The sequence below is a fragment of the Procambarus clarkii genome, chromosome 91, assembly GCF_040958095.1.
Source record: "Procambarus clarkii isolate CNS0578487 chromosome 91, FALCON_Pclarkii_2.0, whole genome shotgun sequence".
Classification (NCBI taxonomy): Eukaryota; Metazoa; Arthropoda; class Malacostraca; order Decapoda; family Cambaridae; genus Procambarus; species Procambarus clarkii.
This window is the reverse complement of record NC_091240.1, coordinates 11,751,616-11,767,179: the sequence shown is the minus strand read 5'-3', so window position 1 is coordinate 11,767,179 and position 15,564 is coordinate 11,751,616. Positions and strand designations below refer to the sequence as shown.

General features: G+C 44.0%; 2 protein-coding genes across 4 annotated transcripts; both read left to right on the top strand.

The window, feature by feature from the left end:
* The first annotated feature begins 553 nt into the window (after positions 1–553).
* On the top strand, positions 554–15,416 carry LOC123774068 (facilitated trehalose transporter Tret1). 3 transcript variants are annotated; one of them, XM_045768202.2, is made up of 7 exons: positions 554–668; positions 7,929–8,035; positions 9,811–9,930; positions 11,751–11,874; positions 12,298–12,471; positions 12,686–12,820; positions 13,563–15,416. In XM_045768202.2, the coding sequence occupies exons 2-7, from the start codon at positions 7,994–7,996 to the stop codon at positions 14,363–14,365; spliced, it is 1,398 nt and encodes a 465-aa protein (XP_045624158.1). In that variant the 5' UTR covers positions 554–668; positions 7,929–7,993; the 3' UTR covers positions 14,366–15,416. The 3 variants fall into 3 exon arrangements, with proteins under 3 accessions (XP_045624158.1, XP_045624156.1, XP_045624157.1); XM_045768200.2 differs by lacking the exon at positions 554–668 and adding an exon at positions 2,443–2,973; XM_045768201.2 differs by lacking the exon at positions 554–668 and adding an exon at positions 2,520–2,978.
* Positions 5,437–6,446, top strand: LOC138359564 (tol-Pal system protein TolA-like). Its single transcript, XM_069318908.1, has 3 exons — positions 5,437–5,452; positions 5,825–5,931; positions 6,018–6,446. The coding sequence occupies exons 1-3, from the start codon at positions 5,437–5,439 to the stop codon at positions 6,444–6,446; spliced, it is 552 nt and encodes a 183-aa protein (XP_069175009.1).
* Positions 15,417–15,564: the final 148 nt, after the last annotated feature.

Sequence of the window (15,564 nt, the reverse complement as noted above, 5' to 3'; positions counted from 1 at the left end):
ACGTCTGGCAGAGAGGGATGATATAGGATGAGAATACGTCTGGCAGAGAGGGATCCTATAGGGTGGGAGTATGTCTGGCAGTGAGGAATGATGCAGGGTGGAAGTACGTTCTAGCAGCAAGGGATCCTATAGGGTGTGAGTACGTCTGGCAGCGAGGAACGGTGTAGGGTGGGAGTACGTCTGGCAGCGAGGGATCCTATTGGGTGTGAATACGTCTGGCAGCGAGGGATCCTATTGGGTGTGAATACGTCTGGCAGCGAGGGGTGATATTCGGTGTGAGTACGTCTGGCAGTAAGGGATCCTATTGGGTGTGAGTACGTCTGGCAGCGAGGGATGATATAGGGTGGGAGTTCGTCTGGCAGCGAGGGATCCTATTGGGTGTGAGTACGTCTGGCAGCGAGGGATCCTATTGGGTGTGAGTACGTCTGGCAGCGAGGGATGATATTGGGTGTGAGTACGTCTGGCAGCGAGGGATGATATTGGGTGGGAGTACGTCTGGCAGCGAGGGATGATATTGGGTGTGAGTACGTCTGGCAGCAAGGGATGATATTGGGTGTGAGTACGTCTGGCAGCAAGGGATGATATAGGGTACGTCTGGCAAGAGTTTGGTAGTCAGTGTGGCGGCGTCTGCAATCGCCAGCTGGGTCACTATCTAGCTCCGCAACACGGTAAGAACTATAATTTTGCAATTTCCATTGCAAAATCCACTGATCAATAAGAAAAGTTTCGCCATTACAGACGGATTTGCGTTAACGGTATAATACTACCGTGTATATAAAATGCCAACAATTGCTTTTACTAACAAATCCACAGGAGACGTGATGAGGGTTCGAACCTATTTGTTGGGTGTTCCAAGCAGGCTCTAGTCGTTCATGGGAACTAGAACATGCTCTAGTCGTCTTGTTGGGTTTGTGCACTGATATATCACGATAATGTGATTTCTCCGTGAAATGCTTTTACCGTCAATCATGCAGATATTGCGGAACTGATGCGAGGATAATAATGAATTAAAAATATTTCGATTAATATTTAATACACATTGCACGGGTAGCTGAGTAACCTACATCAATTACAACAGTGGTGGCTGTCTAATTAATTCGACATCGCTAGTTCTGAATAATGATTTATATAAATGATTCTAGTATTGACAAATGGCAGGTGTTTTATACCAGTAAAACTGTAGACCTGTTTTACCTTTTATAAAGATAGCTATAAACATCGTTGCTTGTGTCTTAGCTTTTGCTGCTATGTCGTTTTCAAATTACCTCTCTGCTTCCCCTCTTGATTTTGGTGTACTATTTTCTGGATCTTTAGTGTGTCTATTGCTATCCGTGTCTTGCTGTTATATTTTCATACATTTCTTCTCTGACTTATCTATTAACCAAGGGCTTAGTTTGCTTTTCTAGTTCACTTCTTTTTATTATGAGTAGAATGAACTGCTCCGTGGCAATGCACATTTTCCGGCTATTAATTCGATCATATTTTTATATTTTCTTTCTTTCTTTTTCTTTCTATCTCTGCACTTCTTGCAGATAAGCCCTCACCTTCTTGTAGTCTTCACCCAGGATTCAACAAACACTTACGAAACCTGTACATCTTTTCTTAATCATTGCGGCTGAGTTTGCATTTATTAAACAGTATTTGAGCTCCTTGGGTCGAGAATGAGCTCGCAGCGTTTCCAAAGCTCGTAAACTGTTTAATAAATACAGACTAAGCTGCCACAATGGAGAAAATATATGTAAAGGTTTCGTATGTGGACACGTCAGTGTACGATGAACCTGTGCTTCACCCCTCCTTCATCTCCAGTATGTAATGGGACATAAATAATGTATGGTTATTTATTTGCTATGGTGCTCACCATAGCACGGGCTATGGTGAGCACACTTACGGGCTCACCATAGCCCGTGCTACATTGACATTTCGTTCCGAGTAGCTAAATCTAAAACAACAACAACAACAATGTATGGTTCGTGTGGCGGTGGTTGGTTAACTGAATTTATCAATATCTTTACAAAAAATAGGCGCTGGTTAGTAACAATTAGTCTAAATGGACAATACTAAAATTAAGAACATTTTAGCCGCTTTACAAACTCGGAGTTTCTTACAAGTCGATTAATAACGCTAACAATTATTAACGTTGTTGTGTTAAATATTAATTATTATTTAATTATATAGGGTATTAAGTGATTAATGAGTTAATATTAGCACAATAAATATTTGGCTAATAAAACAAGTAGATATTATTAAAGTTATGGTGTAAAATGATGTTTATATAAGAGCGTAAAACCCGTAGCCTATGAGCGAAGGTGATGATAATGTGAAAATTACTGGAGGAAGATTAGCAGCTTTAACAGCTTAGTGTAGGAGCAGCGTGGCGCTAAACACTCGGTATTATACACAACAACAAAGACACTCGCTAACCTGTGACGAGAATAACACAACTTAGGAAATTGAGTAATGGGGAGAGTGTTGTGATAGAGGCTAGATGTTGTTAACAACACAGGAAGTGGTGATCACGCTCCTCTAGTCTAGCGTGTCACTACAACCTTTCTCTCTCTGGGCTCACTCTCAGTGTTCACGCCGAGCACTCACTCTTGGTACCGACTCTCAGTACTAACCCTCCGTGCACTCCATCTCCTCTGCCATTTTACGTTATACGATAAGTTCTGGCAGGAGTGGGAGCAGGAGAAGATGGAGCCAGGGGTGACGTCCTGCTGAGTGCGAGTGTAGTAGTACACAACAGCTGTGTTGGCCAGTACATATACAGCTTCTGGGCCCAGTATCCTAAGCACCACTTGCCTGATACCGTATCTAAGTGTGAATCAGTGCGTGGAGTCACCTCATCAGTCCGTGGCGTCACCTCGAAAGGAACCGTGTAACCATTACTAAGCATATCACAGTTTGTGCTTCAGGCCCCAGCAGCAGACGTCCCCTTGGTCAGTAACAGTTACACCGCAAGATCGCTGCCTCCAGGTACAGTGAGTGTTTACACCATATGTGTACAGCTGTAAGTTCTAAGTTACCTAGCAGTCTTCACCAGACTAGAGAGCTAAGTGGGTGTTTACTCAGCTGCTAGAACTGACCTCTAGCTCGACCAATAATCGGCGGGTGTGATAATTAATACCGTGATGTTTGTCATATATCTACGTTTAAATCCATGTAAGGAGTCGGTCCCTAATGCACCAAATGGTTTCGATTTGCCCTATACTAACACGGAGGGAAAAATAATTCTAGTACTATACCTTCTCGACTCGTCTGTAGGTTCAGCTCCCCCGTTGCTGCAGCCATGGCTACTTTCTTGTGCACCCCATACTCATCCTGTGAGCGGCACTGTCTTGTGCACCCCATACTCATCCTGTGAGCAGTAGCTTATTGTGCACCCCATACTCATGCTGTGAGCAGTAGCTTATTGTGCACCCCATACTCATCCTGTGAGCAGTAGCTTATTGTGCACCCCATACTCATGCTGTGAGCGGTAGCTTATTGTGCACCCCATACTCATCCTGTAAGCGGCACTTTCTTGTGCACCCCATACTCATGCTGTGAGCGGTAGCTTATTGTGCACCCTCATACACCACCGCCTGCAGGATGAGTATGGCACGGTGCACCTTCCACTATCACCTGTAGGATGAGATTAAGGTATACCTTTAATTGCCGGTATAGCAGCGTGTACCTTGTACATCTCCCAAAAAGAAGAAAACCCTCTGAATTGTTAATGGTGTCACTTGTACCCAGACGCAGCTGATAACGAGCTATCTCAAGTGAACAAACGATCAAACACGGGATCAACGTCCCACAACCCTCCAGGTGTACTTTATCTTGCGGCTGTAAAGTGTTGAAACCTTTTAGTTCAGCATCTGGAGTATATTTAAAGGTGAGGAGGGCTACACAGGGTGGCCTTGGTGACGCCAGGGGGGTGGTGGTGGTGACGCCAGGGGGGGATGATAGTGACGCCAGGGGTGATGGTGACGCCAGGGGGGTGGTGGTGGTGGTGACGCCAGGGGGGATGATGGTGACGCCAGGGGGGATGATGGTGACGCCAGGGGTGATGGTGATGCCAGGGGGGTGGTGGTGGTGACGCCAGGGGGGTGGTGGTGACGCAAGGGGTGGGGGGTGGCAGCGTCGGTATGGTACTTACATAACCTAACACTGCTCGCCTAATTGTGCTTGCAGGGTTTGAGATTTTGATTTTTGGTTTCATCTGTTAACATACAATCCGTTGGTCTACAGTTGCCGAGCTTACTGGGCTCTTGTCATTGCATCAGTTCAGTTCTCTTACACCAGAAATCTGCCTTTATCTGTCCTGTCAGTTCCCCATAAAGTTTTGTACGTCCTAATCACGCATCCTCTAAATCTAATATCTTGCAGTGACTTGATGTTAATTGATGTAGTAGTTCCTCATCACTCATACCTCTCAGCTCTGGGGCTAGTTTAGAAGCATACCTTGGACTTTTTCTCCACATTCGTCTTGTTTTTGACCAGTTAAGGACTCCACGCTGGTGAAGCCTAAGCTACTCTATTCCGTTGATATGTATTTTCTTGTTTTACTAACCATGCTTGAACTTGAACTTGATATTACAAAACTAGTTTAGCATGTGGTATACAACATCCCGATAGACGTTCAGGCAGTTGGCCATACGCCAACTTAGCATACGCCTCTGATGTTATCCGTTTGATTTCGAGAGAGAGGTTCAGGTGTGAACTCAACCCTCCAACCCTCAGGTCTTTTTTATGATGTTCGTAATTTTTGTCTTATCTGGCGGGAATCTGGCCTTGAGGTTTTGGATGGGGATGTCTTCCTTGATTTCTTGTTTCAGTGCATTCCACTTTATTTATTTATTTATTTATTTATATATATATAATATATATATATATATATATATATAATATATATATATATATATATATATATATATATATAATATATATATATATATATATATATATATATATATATATATATATGCAAGAAGGTGCATTGGGATTGTGAGGATACATAGCATAGTAATTACAATCTTGTAAAGCCACTAGTATGCGCAGCGTTTCGGGAAGGTCCTTAATCTAAGAAACTTATAAGTAGGTAAATACTTGCAAAATTTATAAAAATGATAACAGTTACATAGCAAGAAAAAAAATAAAAGATGATAGAAAAATTGTAGGTATATTAAAGCACATAGGTAGCTCAGAATGATTGCAATGACAGCTTGAATGGTAGTTTAACAAAACTTAGTAGGCACAATACAGCATATGGCTAACACATAAAAGAAGACAGCAATGAACACAATGATAAAGTTGTTTGAATTAAGTACATAAAGATTGGGAGATTGGGGTAACACTAGATACAGAGCAAATTTAAAGCTCAGTGTAGGAAACTACGAAGATGAAATTAGGTACTTTTTGTTTTTGTTATTAAATGAGGCAAAAGTTTGACAGCTAATGACCACATGTACAGGTAAAATAATTTTCTTACACTTCTTTGACTCTTGCGTTTCCACCACCTACACTTCCCTCAGTAGTTTGTATTTTGTATGTCCTTATCATATCCCTTCTACTCTTCCTTTTATCTAAAGTTGTAAGGTTGAATTCCCTTAATCTATGCTCGTATCTTAGTTCTCGTAATTCAGGTACTAAAGTCTTGTTGCAAACTTCTGCAGTTTTCCAAGTTTAGTTTAATGCTTCAGGAGATGTGGATTTTATGCCGATGCTGCATATTCTGGCATTAGTCTCACGTAGATGGTGTAGATTGTGTCGAAAGAATCATTACTTAGGGTTTTAAATGCTGGTCTAATGTTTGCTTCCCGTATGTTGCCGATGTTACCCTGAGGTGACGGCAACGTTGGTGGTGAAGACAGTACTGTCACTGCTGCTGCTGCTGTTGCTGCTGCTACTGCTGCTGCTGCTGCTGTTGTTGCTGCTGCTGTTGCTGCTGCTGTTGTTGCTTAAAATAACCCCTATAGTAAATTTTGATCTTAATGAGAGACTCAGCTGAAACTGGGAAAATAGTTCTCCTGGCCTAGACTCCTCAAGCGAAGCAGCCAAAACAAAGGAAGCTGCCAGAAGCAGCGGAGACACGTGAAGCTGTGTCAGAAGCAGCGGAGACCCGTGAAGCTGTGTCAGAAGCAGCGGAGACCCGTGAAGCTGTGTCAGAAGCAGCGGAGACCCGTGAAGCTGTGTCAGAAGCAGCGGAGACACGTGAAGCTGTGTCAGAAGCAGCGGAGACACGTGAAGCTGTGTCAGAAGCAGCGGAGACACGTGAAGCTGTGTCAGAAGCAGCGGAGACACGTGAAGCTGTGTCAGAAGCAGCGGAGACACGTGAAGCTGTGTCAGAAGCAGCGGAGACACGTGAAGCTGTGTCAGAAGCAGCGGGGACACGTGAAGCTGTGTCAGCAGCAGCGGGGACACGTGAAGCTGTGTCAGAAGCAGCGGAGACACGTGAAGCTGTGTGAGAAGCAGCGGAGACACGTGAAGCTGTGTGAGAAGCAGCGGGGACACGTGAAACTGTGTCAGAAGCAGCGGGGGACACGTGAAACTGTGTCAGAAGCAGCGGGGGACACGTGAAACTGTGTCAGAAGCAACGGAGACACGTGAAGCTGTGTCAGAAGCAGCGGGGACACGTGAAACTGTGTCAGAAGCAGCGGGGGACACGTGAAACTGTGTCAGAAGCAGCGGGGACACGTGAAGTTGTGTCACTCTTGTTGCTGCTCCAGTTGTTTCTGCACACCTTTATCACACCTGTCTGCTGCTGCTGCTGATATTTCAGTGTCAGCGCGCTGACCGCCGGGAGAGAGGTATATACCTCCATGTTTACTCTTAGAGCAAGTCGAGACGTCTCTCGCACTGACCTACATAGCACGTCATCCAGGACTGAATGACTCATTTACTTTCGTTATGGAGTGATAGAATGAAAGAAGTTGATTATAATAATGCTTGAGGAGTCAGTGTTTGAGTTAGGTATTGTTCTAATAGCAGCTATGTGTTGGGTAATTAGAGGACGTAGGTGATTTTGGGTTATCTTCTTCTTGAGGTTATCTTGAGATGATTTCGGGGCTTTAGTGTCCCCGCGGCCCGGTCCTAGACCAGGCCTCCACCCCCAGGAAGCAGCCCGTGACAGCTGACTAACTCCCAGGTACCTATTTACTGCTAGGTAACAGGGGCATTCAGGGTGAAAGAAACTTTGCCCATTTGTTTCTGCCTCGTGCGGGAATCGAACCCGCGCCACAGAATTACGAGTCCTGCGCGCTATCCACCAGGCTACGAGGCCCCCTTGATAGTTCTGGTTCTGGGTAGTAGAACCCCAAGCACAAATACTATAGTTGAGATATGGATAGATGAGAGAGTAATAGAGCGTCACCAGGGCAGGGGGAGGTACATAATATCTGATCTTAGAAAGAATGCCAACAGTTTTAGAAACTTTGTTTGCAATATTTAGAATGTGTTCCTGGAAATTCAGCTTGTTATCGATGAGTTCATCAAGGAATTTACCATCAACTTTGTTACTAATTTGGATATTGTTTAGTCTTAGATTAATTTTCTTAGATTAAAAATCCTCAAATTATGCTACAATGTACCTGTTGATAATCCTCAAATTTTACTTTAATGTAGCTACTAATCTTTGTCAAATTTTCTTACAATGTACCTGTTAAAAATTTTCAAATTTTGCTACAAATTACGTACTTAAAATTATCTGTTAGATTAAGGAACTGCCCAAAACGCTATACGTGTCAGTGGCTTTACAAAGAATGTAAAAACCTCAATGCTATGTACTCTCATAAACCCAATGTACCTTCTTGTATATAAATAAATAAATAAATATATATATATATGTTCTTTACAAATTAATAAAATGTATTTACCAATTTAATCTAAGTTGAAATGCACTACAACACTAGATCTTCTGATCCTATAGATAACAATTATATTGGGAACAGAGACGGGGAAGGTGGCTGGCAGGAGACTCGGTGTTGGAGTATAAGCGACCACAGCAGCGGGCGGCATGGGGCAGCAGGCGGGCTATACTACTTATGTGATCTACCAGGTGAGTAAGATATCATCACACACCATCAGTAACGTCAGCGTTAAGTAGAGTAAACTCCTACTTTACGATTTACAGAAGGATTTATTATTATTATTATTATTATTTTCTACCACAGACGTGGCCACACATTTACAATGATAACCAGCATGTATACATTTCTTCTGTTCTCCATGGACAGGGTTAGAGATGTGTTAAACATATAGTTAAGGGATTTATTGAACAATCAACCACAGAAGGTGATTCGGTGCTATTAAAATGCTAGGCTAACCTACATACGTAAATACATAGTTACGCAGATTTACGTCTGCCCTACATAAAGTGTTCGATGTGTCTTTTACATAGTGTCATTAATGTACATTTACAAGGTGAAATGTAATTCTGATCAGCTTCCACATATACTTTATACACATGCATAAACATATACGTACATATACACATACATATATATACACACACATGCATACACATACATTTGTCTCTTTTACTCTGACAGGGTGAGATAGCTGATAGAGAAACTAGTGTGCAATTAAGCACTTAATGGTGATGTGAGGTCGCTTGTTTGTGAGGTCTCAGAGTGTGTGTGTGTGTGTGTGTGTGTGTGTGTGTGTGTGTGTGTGTGTGTGTGTGTGTGTGTGTGTGGCCTCAGTGTTCACCTAGGCTGCTCAAGGAGCTTACGTGAACACTGCAAAGGTGTTACTGATGCAGCAGGTCGGGGTGAGGGGCAGCAAGAGGTGCCATGCCTGAGCCTGCCTGCAGGACGCCACCTGCAGTACAGTGTGGTGGTGGACGTCCTCTACCTGGAGATAATGTTACACAACTTGCAGGTGCTCCACAGGTGTCATAGTGTGCATGTGTTATGACAAGTGCTCTACGGGTTTGCCTGACCTGACACTACTTCCAGTAGTGCTATGACAGGTGTGTTGACAGATGTTCTACATGTGTGTCATGACAGGCCTCGACGAGGAAGCCAGCGGCTCGCTATTAATGTAGTGAGCCGCTGGCTGTATTACCCCTGAGCCGCTCAGGGAGGAATTGGCACCTCTACGAGCTCCGGGGCATGTAGGGGCGCTCCTACGAGCTCCGGAGCATGTAAGGGCGCCCCTACGAGCTCCGGGGCATGCAGGACCGCCCCTACGAGCTCCAGGGGCATGCAGGACCGCCCCTACGAGCTCCAGGGGCATGCAGGACCGCCCCTACGAGCTCCGGGGCATGTAAGGGCAACCCTACGAGCTCCGGGGGCATGTAGGGGCACCCCTACGAGCTCCGGGGCATGTAGGGGCACCCCTACGAGCTCCGGGGGCACTACCACTGTACTCGTGCCCACTGTGTTGTTCACTATGGCGAGCTTTTACTCCTGTTGTTCCGGGTACCTTGTATTTGGTTTCAACTTTCCTGGCCTTCCACTTCTATGTCGTAACTAAACTTGATTACAATTGTATGTACAGGTGGTTTCTACAACCTTTTTTTCGTTGCATTCCACTTGGTGAGCACCCTCGGCCATATGATTGTTGACTTCGACACATGTGTGTTTCCAGCATGGTCTGTCCCTCTCAGTATCTTATATATAGTGACTATATCCTCTCGGTTATTGATCTTGAATGCAGGACGTGACCGGCTCACACCGCCATGCTAGTCCAGTTCAAGGAAACATTTAAATCTTGCTAACTTGCAACCGGTTAACAGACACGTATGAGAAAACAGGAATATTGTGAAGCAGTTGTTGGACAGGTAATGTAATATGATACATGTCTACAGATAAGTGTATTTGTTTCCAGGCCATGGGGGCGGCCTCCGTGGGCATGGGGGGCCTGGCGGGCGCCCTGGCCATGGGCTACACCTCCCCCGCGCTCCCATCCATGCGAGCCGACCCACACTTCTCCATCACCCAGGAACAGGCCAGTCCTTATTGTTTGTAAACTAATTTTACCAGTGTACACACACACACACACACACACACACACACACACACACACACACACACACACACACACACACACACACACACATGAAACGCGTGAATGATTGACACACATGAAACGGACAGAGAGAAAGATCAAGGAGTGGATATCACACTAAACTTGTCTCCTGAAGCCCACATCAAAAGAATAACATCGGCGGCATATACGAGGCTGGCTAACATCAGAACTGCCTTCAGAAACCTGTGTAAGGAAACATTCAGAACCTTGTATACCACATATGTAAGACCAATCCTGGAGTATGCGGCCCCAGCATGGAGCCCGTACCTTGTCAAGCACAAGATGAAGCTTGAAAAAGTTCAGAGGTATGCCACTAGGCTAGTCCCAGAACTAAGAGGCATGAGTTACGAGGAAAGGCTGCGTTAAATGCACCTAACGACACTGGAAGAAAGAAGAGTAAAGGGAGGCATGATCACCACATGCAAAATTCTCAGGGGGGAATTGACAGGGTAGATAAGGATAAACTATTCAACACGGGTGGGACGCGAACAAGGGGACACAGGTGGAAACTGAGTACCCACATGAGCCACAGGGACGTTAGAAAAAACTTTTTCAGTATCAGAGTAGTTAACAGATGGAATGCACTAGACAGTGATGTGGTGGAGGCTGACTCCATACACAGTTTCACATGTTGATATGATAGAACCCAGTAGGCTCAGGAACCTGTACACCAGTTGATTGACGGTTGAGAGGCGGGACCAAAGAGCCAGAGCTGAACCCCCGCAAGCACAACTAGGTGAGTACACACACACGAAGAATTAACACATGATGATGATGTATATGAAAACAAATATTACCACCAAGGAAAATGAAACAAGAACTTTACCTAAGCGGTTTCGTGTAATTTATTGTTTCATTTTCCTTTGTGGTCATACGTTCATGTATAATCACCACACTGAAAGCACTTAGTTTATATATATAATCACCACACTGAAAGCACTTAGTTTATATATATAATCACCACAGTGAAAGCAATTAGTTTATATATAATCACCCACAGTAAAAGCAATTAGTTTATATATAATCACCCACAGTAAAAGCAATTTCCCATCCGACCTGAAGTCCTGGCCTTGGTCTTATCCTAACCTCAGTGAAAGTCTTCCCGATTACCTAGACAATATGTGCACCACCAATTGGATTTATCTGGCCAGCTCCATCTAAAGGCCACCAACCATCTATCTGGGACAGCCCCATCGCAGACATGAGCTGCTACAGCTGCTCATTACTGCCCCAACTCAACTTGAGATTGCTCCCCCCATATAGCAGAGATGACTTCCCTTGCTGCTAGCGATCCCTGTGTCATCAACAAGCACACGTCTCAAACTGCAAGTCCATCATACTGCAGTATTTACATTATAATATATATTAATATTATTCATTTCTGAATAATAGTTCTAATTTCTGAATGAGGTTCTGAATTATTTGTATGAGAAAATATATTTTGTTATAATATATAGTGAGTTACAATTTATGAGCGTATCTTTTGTTGACGGCCGCAACTTAGACAATTATATATTATGACAAGCATAGCCTGAGGATAGGCTGGAATAATGCCATGAATTTCCGAAATCGTGGATTGATAAAAAATGTCTTGGCGTGTGGTTGAACAATGGCTTGACGTGTTTGTTGTGGATTGATGAAAAATAACGTTTGTTGCAGGAGTAGATGGGTGATTACTAATGACCTGATGTGAGTTGGAGTAGTATTGGGTTGATGAATAATGGATTAACGTGTTGCAGGAGTCGTGGATTGGAGCTGTAATGCCTGCGTGCGCCTTGCTGGGCAGTGTGGTCTCTGGGCCGCTTGTGGAGCGTCTGGGCCGCAGGGCTACACTCCTTCATCTCACCTGGCCACTGGTTCTGTGTACGTCTTAATGGTTCTCTTGACCACTGGTGCTGTGCATAACTTTCTCTACAACTCTTACATAAAAAAAATGTATGGCATCCCTGCGACTCATTTGTTTGTAACGTTACTATTTATATCGCGTCGTTCTGCTGTTCCTCAATTTGAACATTGATTATTTTCCTATTTTCCCTATATGACTTTTTTTTCTCCAGGCTGGTGAAGTAATCAGTCATTTTCTCAGTCTAGTTTCCTCGGATGAGGAACGCGTCTTATTGCGTATCCAAATGTTTTATTTTGTTGTAGATTTGTGTCATGTTTTGTATTATGGGACTCTATGCTAAAGCTGTACGCTTTAGGAGTCTAGTTAAGCATAAGCGTGTGGAGTCAAGCAGCCTTTTATCACTTTGTGTTAACCTTCAACTTCTGTTGTGTTTCCTGCAGCGTGGGTGATGATAGCCGTGTCTGGAGGTGTGGGCGGGGTAGTGGCCGGACGCATGTTGGGCGGAGTGTGTATGGGCGTGCAGGCCGTCGCTGGCTCTGTCTTCCTGCCGGAGATAGTGGAGCTGGAGCTGAGGAACATTATGAGTGCCTTTCCCGGTGTGCTGGGTAACTTGGGTAAGTTGCACACACCATGATAGCTACCTTCCCTGGTGTGTTGGGTAACTTGGGTGAATTTTACACGAGCTCTTTTTTGAATGACCCTACAGCCTCCAGGAAATACAATTAGAACTCCCGGTACTCACCACAATGAAAGTCTGTTCCTTGGGTGATAGGTAGTGACTGATTATAGTAGTGTTGTAGAGGGTGGTGACGAGAGAAACTATTGCAGGTCTGCTTGTGAGCTTCGCAGCGGGGCAATACCTCACTTGGAGGGGTCTGGCGTGGCTGGGGGCAGCGATGTGCCTCCCTGTTGTGTTCCTCCTGTACCCTCTACCTGAGACTCCATACTACCTCACACGTACTGGTACGTGGCTCCTTTCTATCCCTTTCCTGTTTGAATTAATAATCTAGTATTTTAGCCTGAGTAAGTAAAATTTAGAAGTGCAAACCCCAAGTATAATAATATAACATTTGATTTAAAGATGGTACAATGGGTTGGGTGAGATTACCAACCAATAAATTGACAGAGGTGATTATACTGGTAAAGATTAAATACTTAATTAGTCTAAGGTACTAATTTTGGGGAAGTGGGTAGTACAAGATATAGTGTGAGTTTGAAGCACAGGGTAGGAAACTATGAGGATGAAATTAGGTACTTTTTTGGTTTTACTTTTGAACAGGGTATGGGTTGGGCACTTTTTTACTTCATCAGGGAGTGAGTTCCAAAGACTGGGTGGGCCCTTTTATTTGCATGGAGTGTTTGCACAGATTTAGCCTGACTGGAGATATCGAAGAGATATCTGGTGTGGTGCTGATGGCTTCTATTACACCTATCAAGGAAGTTTCAGATTTAGTACAAAAATTTACAAAAATTACAGTAAACAATTGCCTGTATGATCCCAAAGTGTTCTACACCCGTTACAAACAACCTTCAAATGTTAACGTGAAGTTAGATATTATACGTTCTAGCCACTGATGTCACAAATGTTTTGTGGTGTTTCTTCACATTTATGACCACCACACTCAGGTTGGTGGACGTAAAGTGGCGGCATATCATAAATAAATATTCCTTGTTAAAAACGTGCTGAGAAAAATAATTTTAACAGGAAAGACAGAGGCGTCGATGACCGCTCTGCGGCAGCTACGACGCAGCACAGACCAGGCTGAAATGGAGCAGAAGGAAATCAACAGCAGTTGCAGCAGCAGCGAGAGCAACGCAAGCGTCAGTATGAGAGACATTATACTCCCGCCCAATTTGTGGCCGGTTAGTGTGTCGGCTGCCCTCATGGTGGCCCAGCAGACCACAGGCATCACTGCTGTAGTGTTCTTCGCCTCCAATATCCTCGACGCTAGTGGGGAGGGTGAGAAAGGCAGCTCCTCGGCTGTGTTGCTAGGTGTTGTCAACTTCCTGGGAACCTTCGTCGGTATGGTCGCCTTGGCAAAGTTTAGGCGGCGCCATCTTCTCCGTATGTCAACTGCTGTAATTGTGGGTTCCCTCCTCACTTTGTCACTCTTTTTCTGGGCACAGAGTGCAGGAGGCGCCATAGCCGCCATAGCTAAAACTCTGTACCTGGTGCCAATACTGGCACTCTTAGCTTACATGATTGGCTTTGCGCTTGGCTGGGGCCCTGTACCATGGGTGTTCCTAGGGGAAGGAATGCCCAGTCGAGTGCGAGGAAAAGCTGTGGCTGTGGTAGTAGCTGTCAATTGGGCATCGGCTTTTATTATCACAAAGACATTTGGGTGGAGTGTGTCGTCCCTTGGTGCCCACACCACCTTCCTGGGCTACGCTGTGGTCACCGTCATCAGCTCCACTTTTCTCCTTAGGGCCATGCCGGAGACCTTCGGCCAGTCAGTTCCCCAGATGGACAGGTTTTACAAAGAGGCAGTTGCCTTAAAGCAGCAGTAGCATTAAAATATTGTTGCTGTCATAACAAATATTACGCTTAATTGACCACAGAGTACTAGTATTGTACTCAAATGTGAGAGATGGAGTGTTCCTCAGGACCTACCATATTCTATCATACTCCATATAGCCAAGTTCTTTTTCCTGATTGATAATTACTTCTTTATAACCTAAGAAATAACTACCAAATCACACCCAAGGAGATGGTAAGGTCAAAACGTTTGTAAGATTACTGGTATATATAATTTATGTGGCGCAGTGTTCAAAGCTGCTGTTCTTGACTTCAGGGTTAATTTATAAACTGTATTGTACTGTACTAATACATTTGGCATGCGTGTGTGTTTACTATTTGTGCCTGCAGAATCGAGCTGTTAGGTCTTGGACCCCGCCTTTCTAACCGATCTATTTTTTCTGATGTTATGTCTATTACATATACTTCTCTAACACATGGCACACACCCCCAGGAAGCAGCCCGTGGCAGCTGTCTAACTTCCAGGTACCTGTTTACTGCTAGGTGAACAAATGCATCAGGGTGAAAGAAACTCTGCCCAGTTATTTCTGCCTCGGCCGGGAATCGAACTTGGGGCCCCTCAAGACTACGACCCCAAAGTCTGTTCACTCAGCCACAAGGCCTCCCCACCCCTGTTGTGTGTGTGTGTAATTACCATAGTGTAGTTACAGGACAAGAGCTACACTCGCAGTGTTCCGTCTTCCCATTACTTATAACGCTTTGAAACTAGACAGTTTTGGTCTCCACCGCCTGTGTGTGTGTATATAGATACATGTTTGTGTATGCCTTTGTGTTTATCAAAGTTGTATTTATATGAGAATGTAGAACTATAATAAACCCAGGTTTATAAGAACATAATGAAGATAACTGCCTGCAGAAGGCCTCTTGGCCCATACGAGGCAGCTGCTATTTATACACACCTAATATCCAAGGTAGCTCCTATTTATATCCACACATTATATGTAGTGTGTTTGATTTGAGCATAAAAAACATTTAGGCCAGCCTTCGAGACTTCAGTAAATAAAAAATTACCACTAACTAAAATTTGTTTTTTTAGTTAAGTTACATTATTATACAAAATTATACTAAATGCTTAGTACATAAATGTTTGTACTATGTTGCACAGTTACAAAAACAACTGCCTAACAAGAGGATGGGTTGCATTATTTATAAGTATGTACTGTAACTTCAA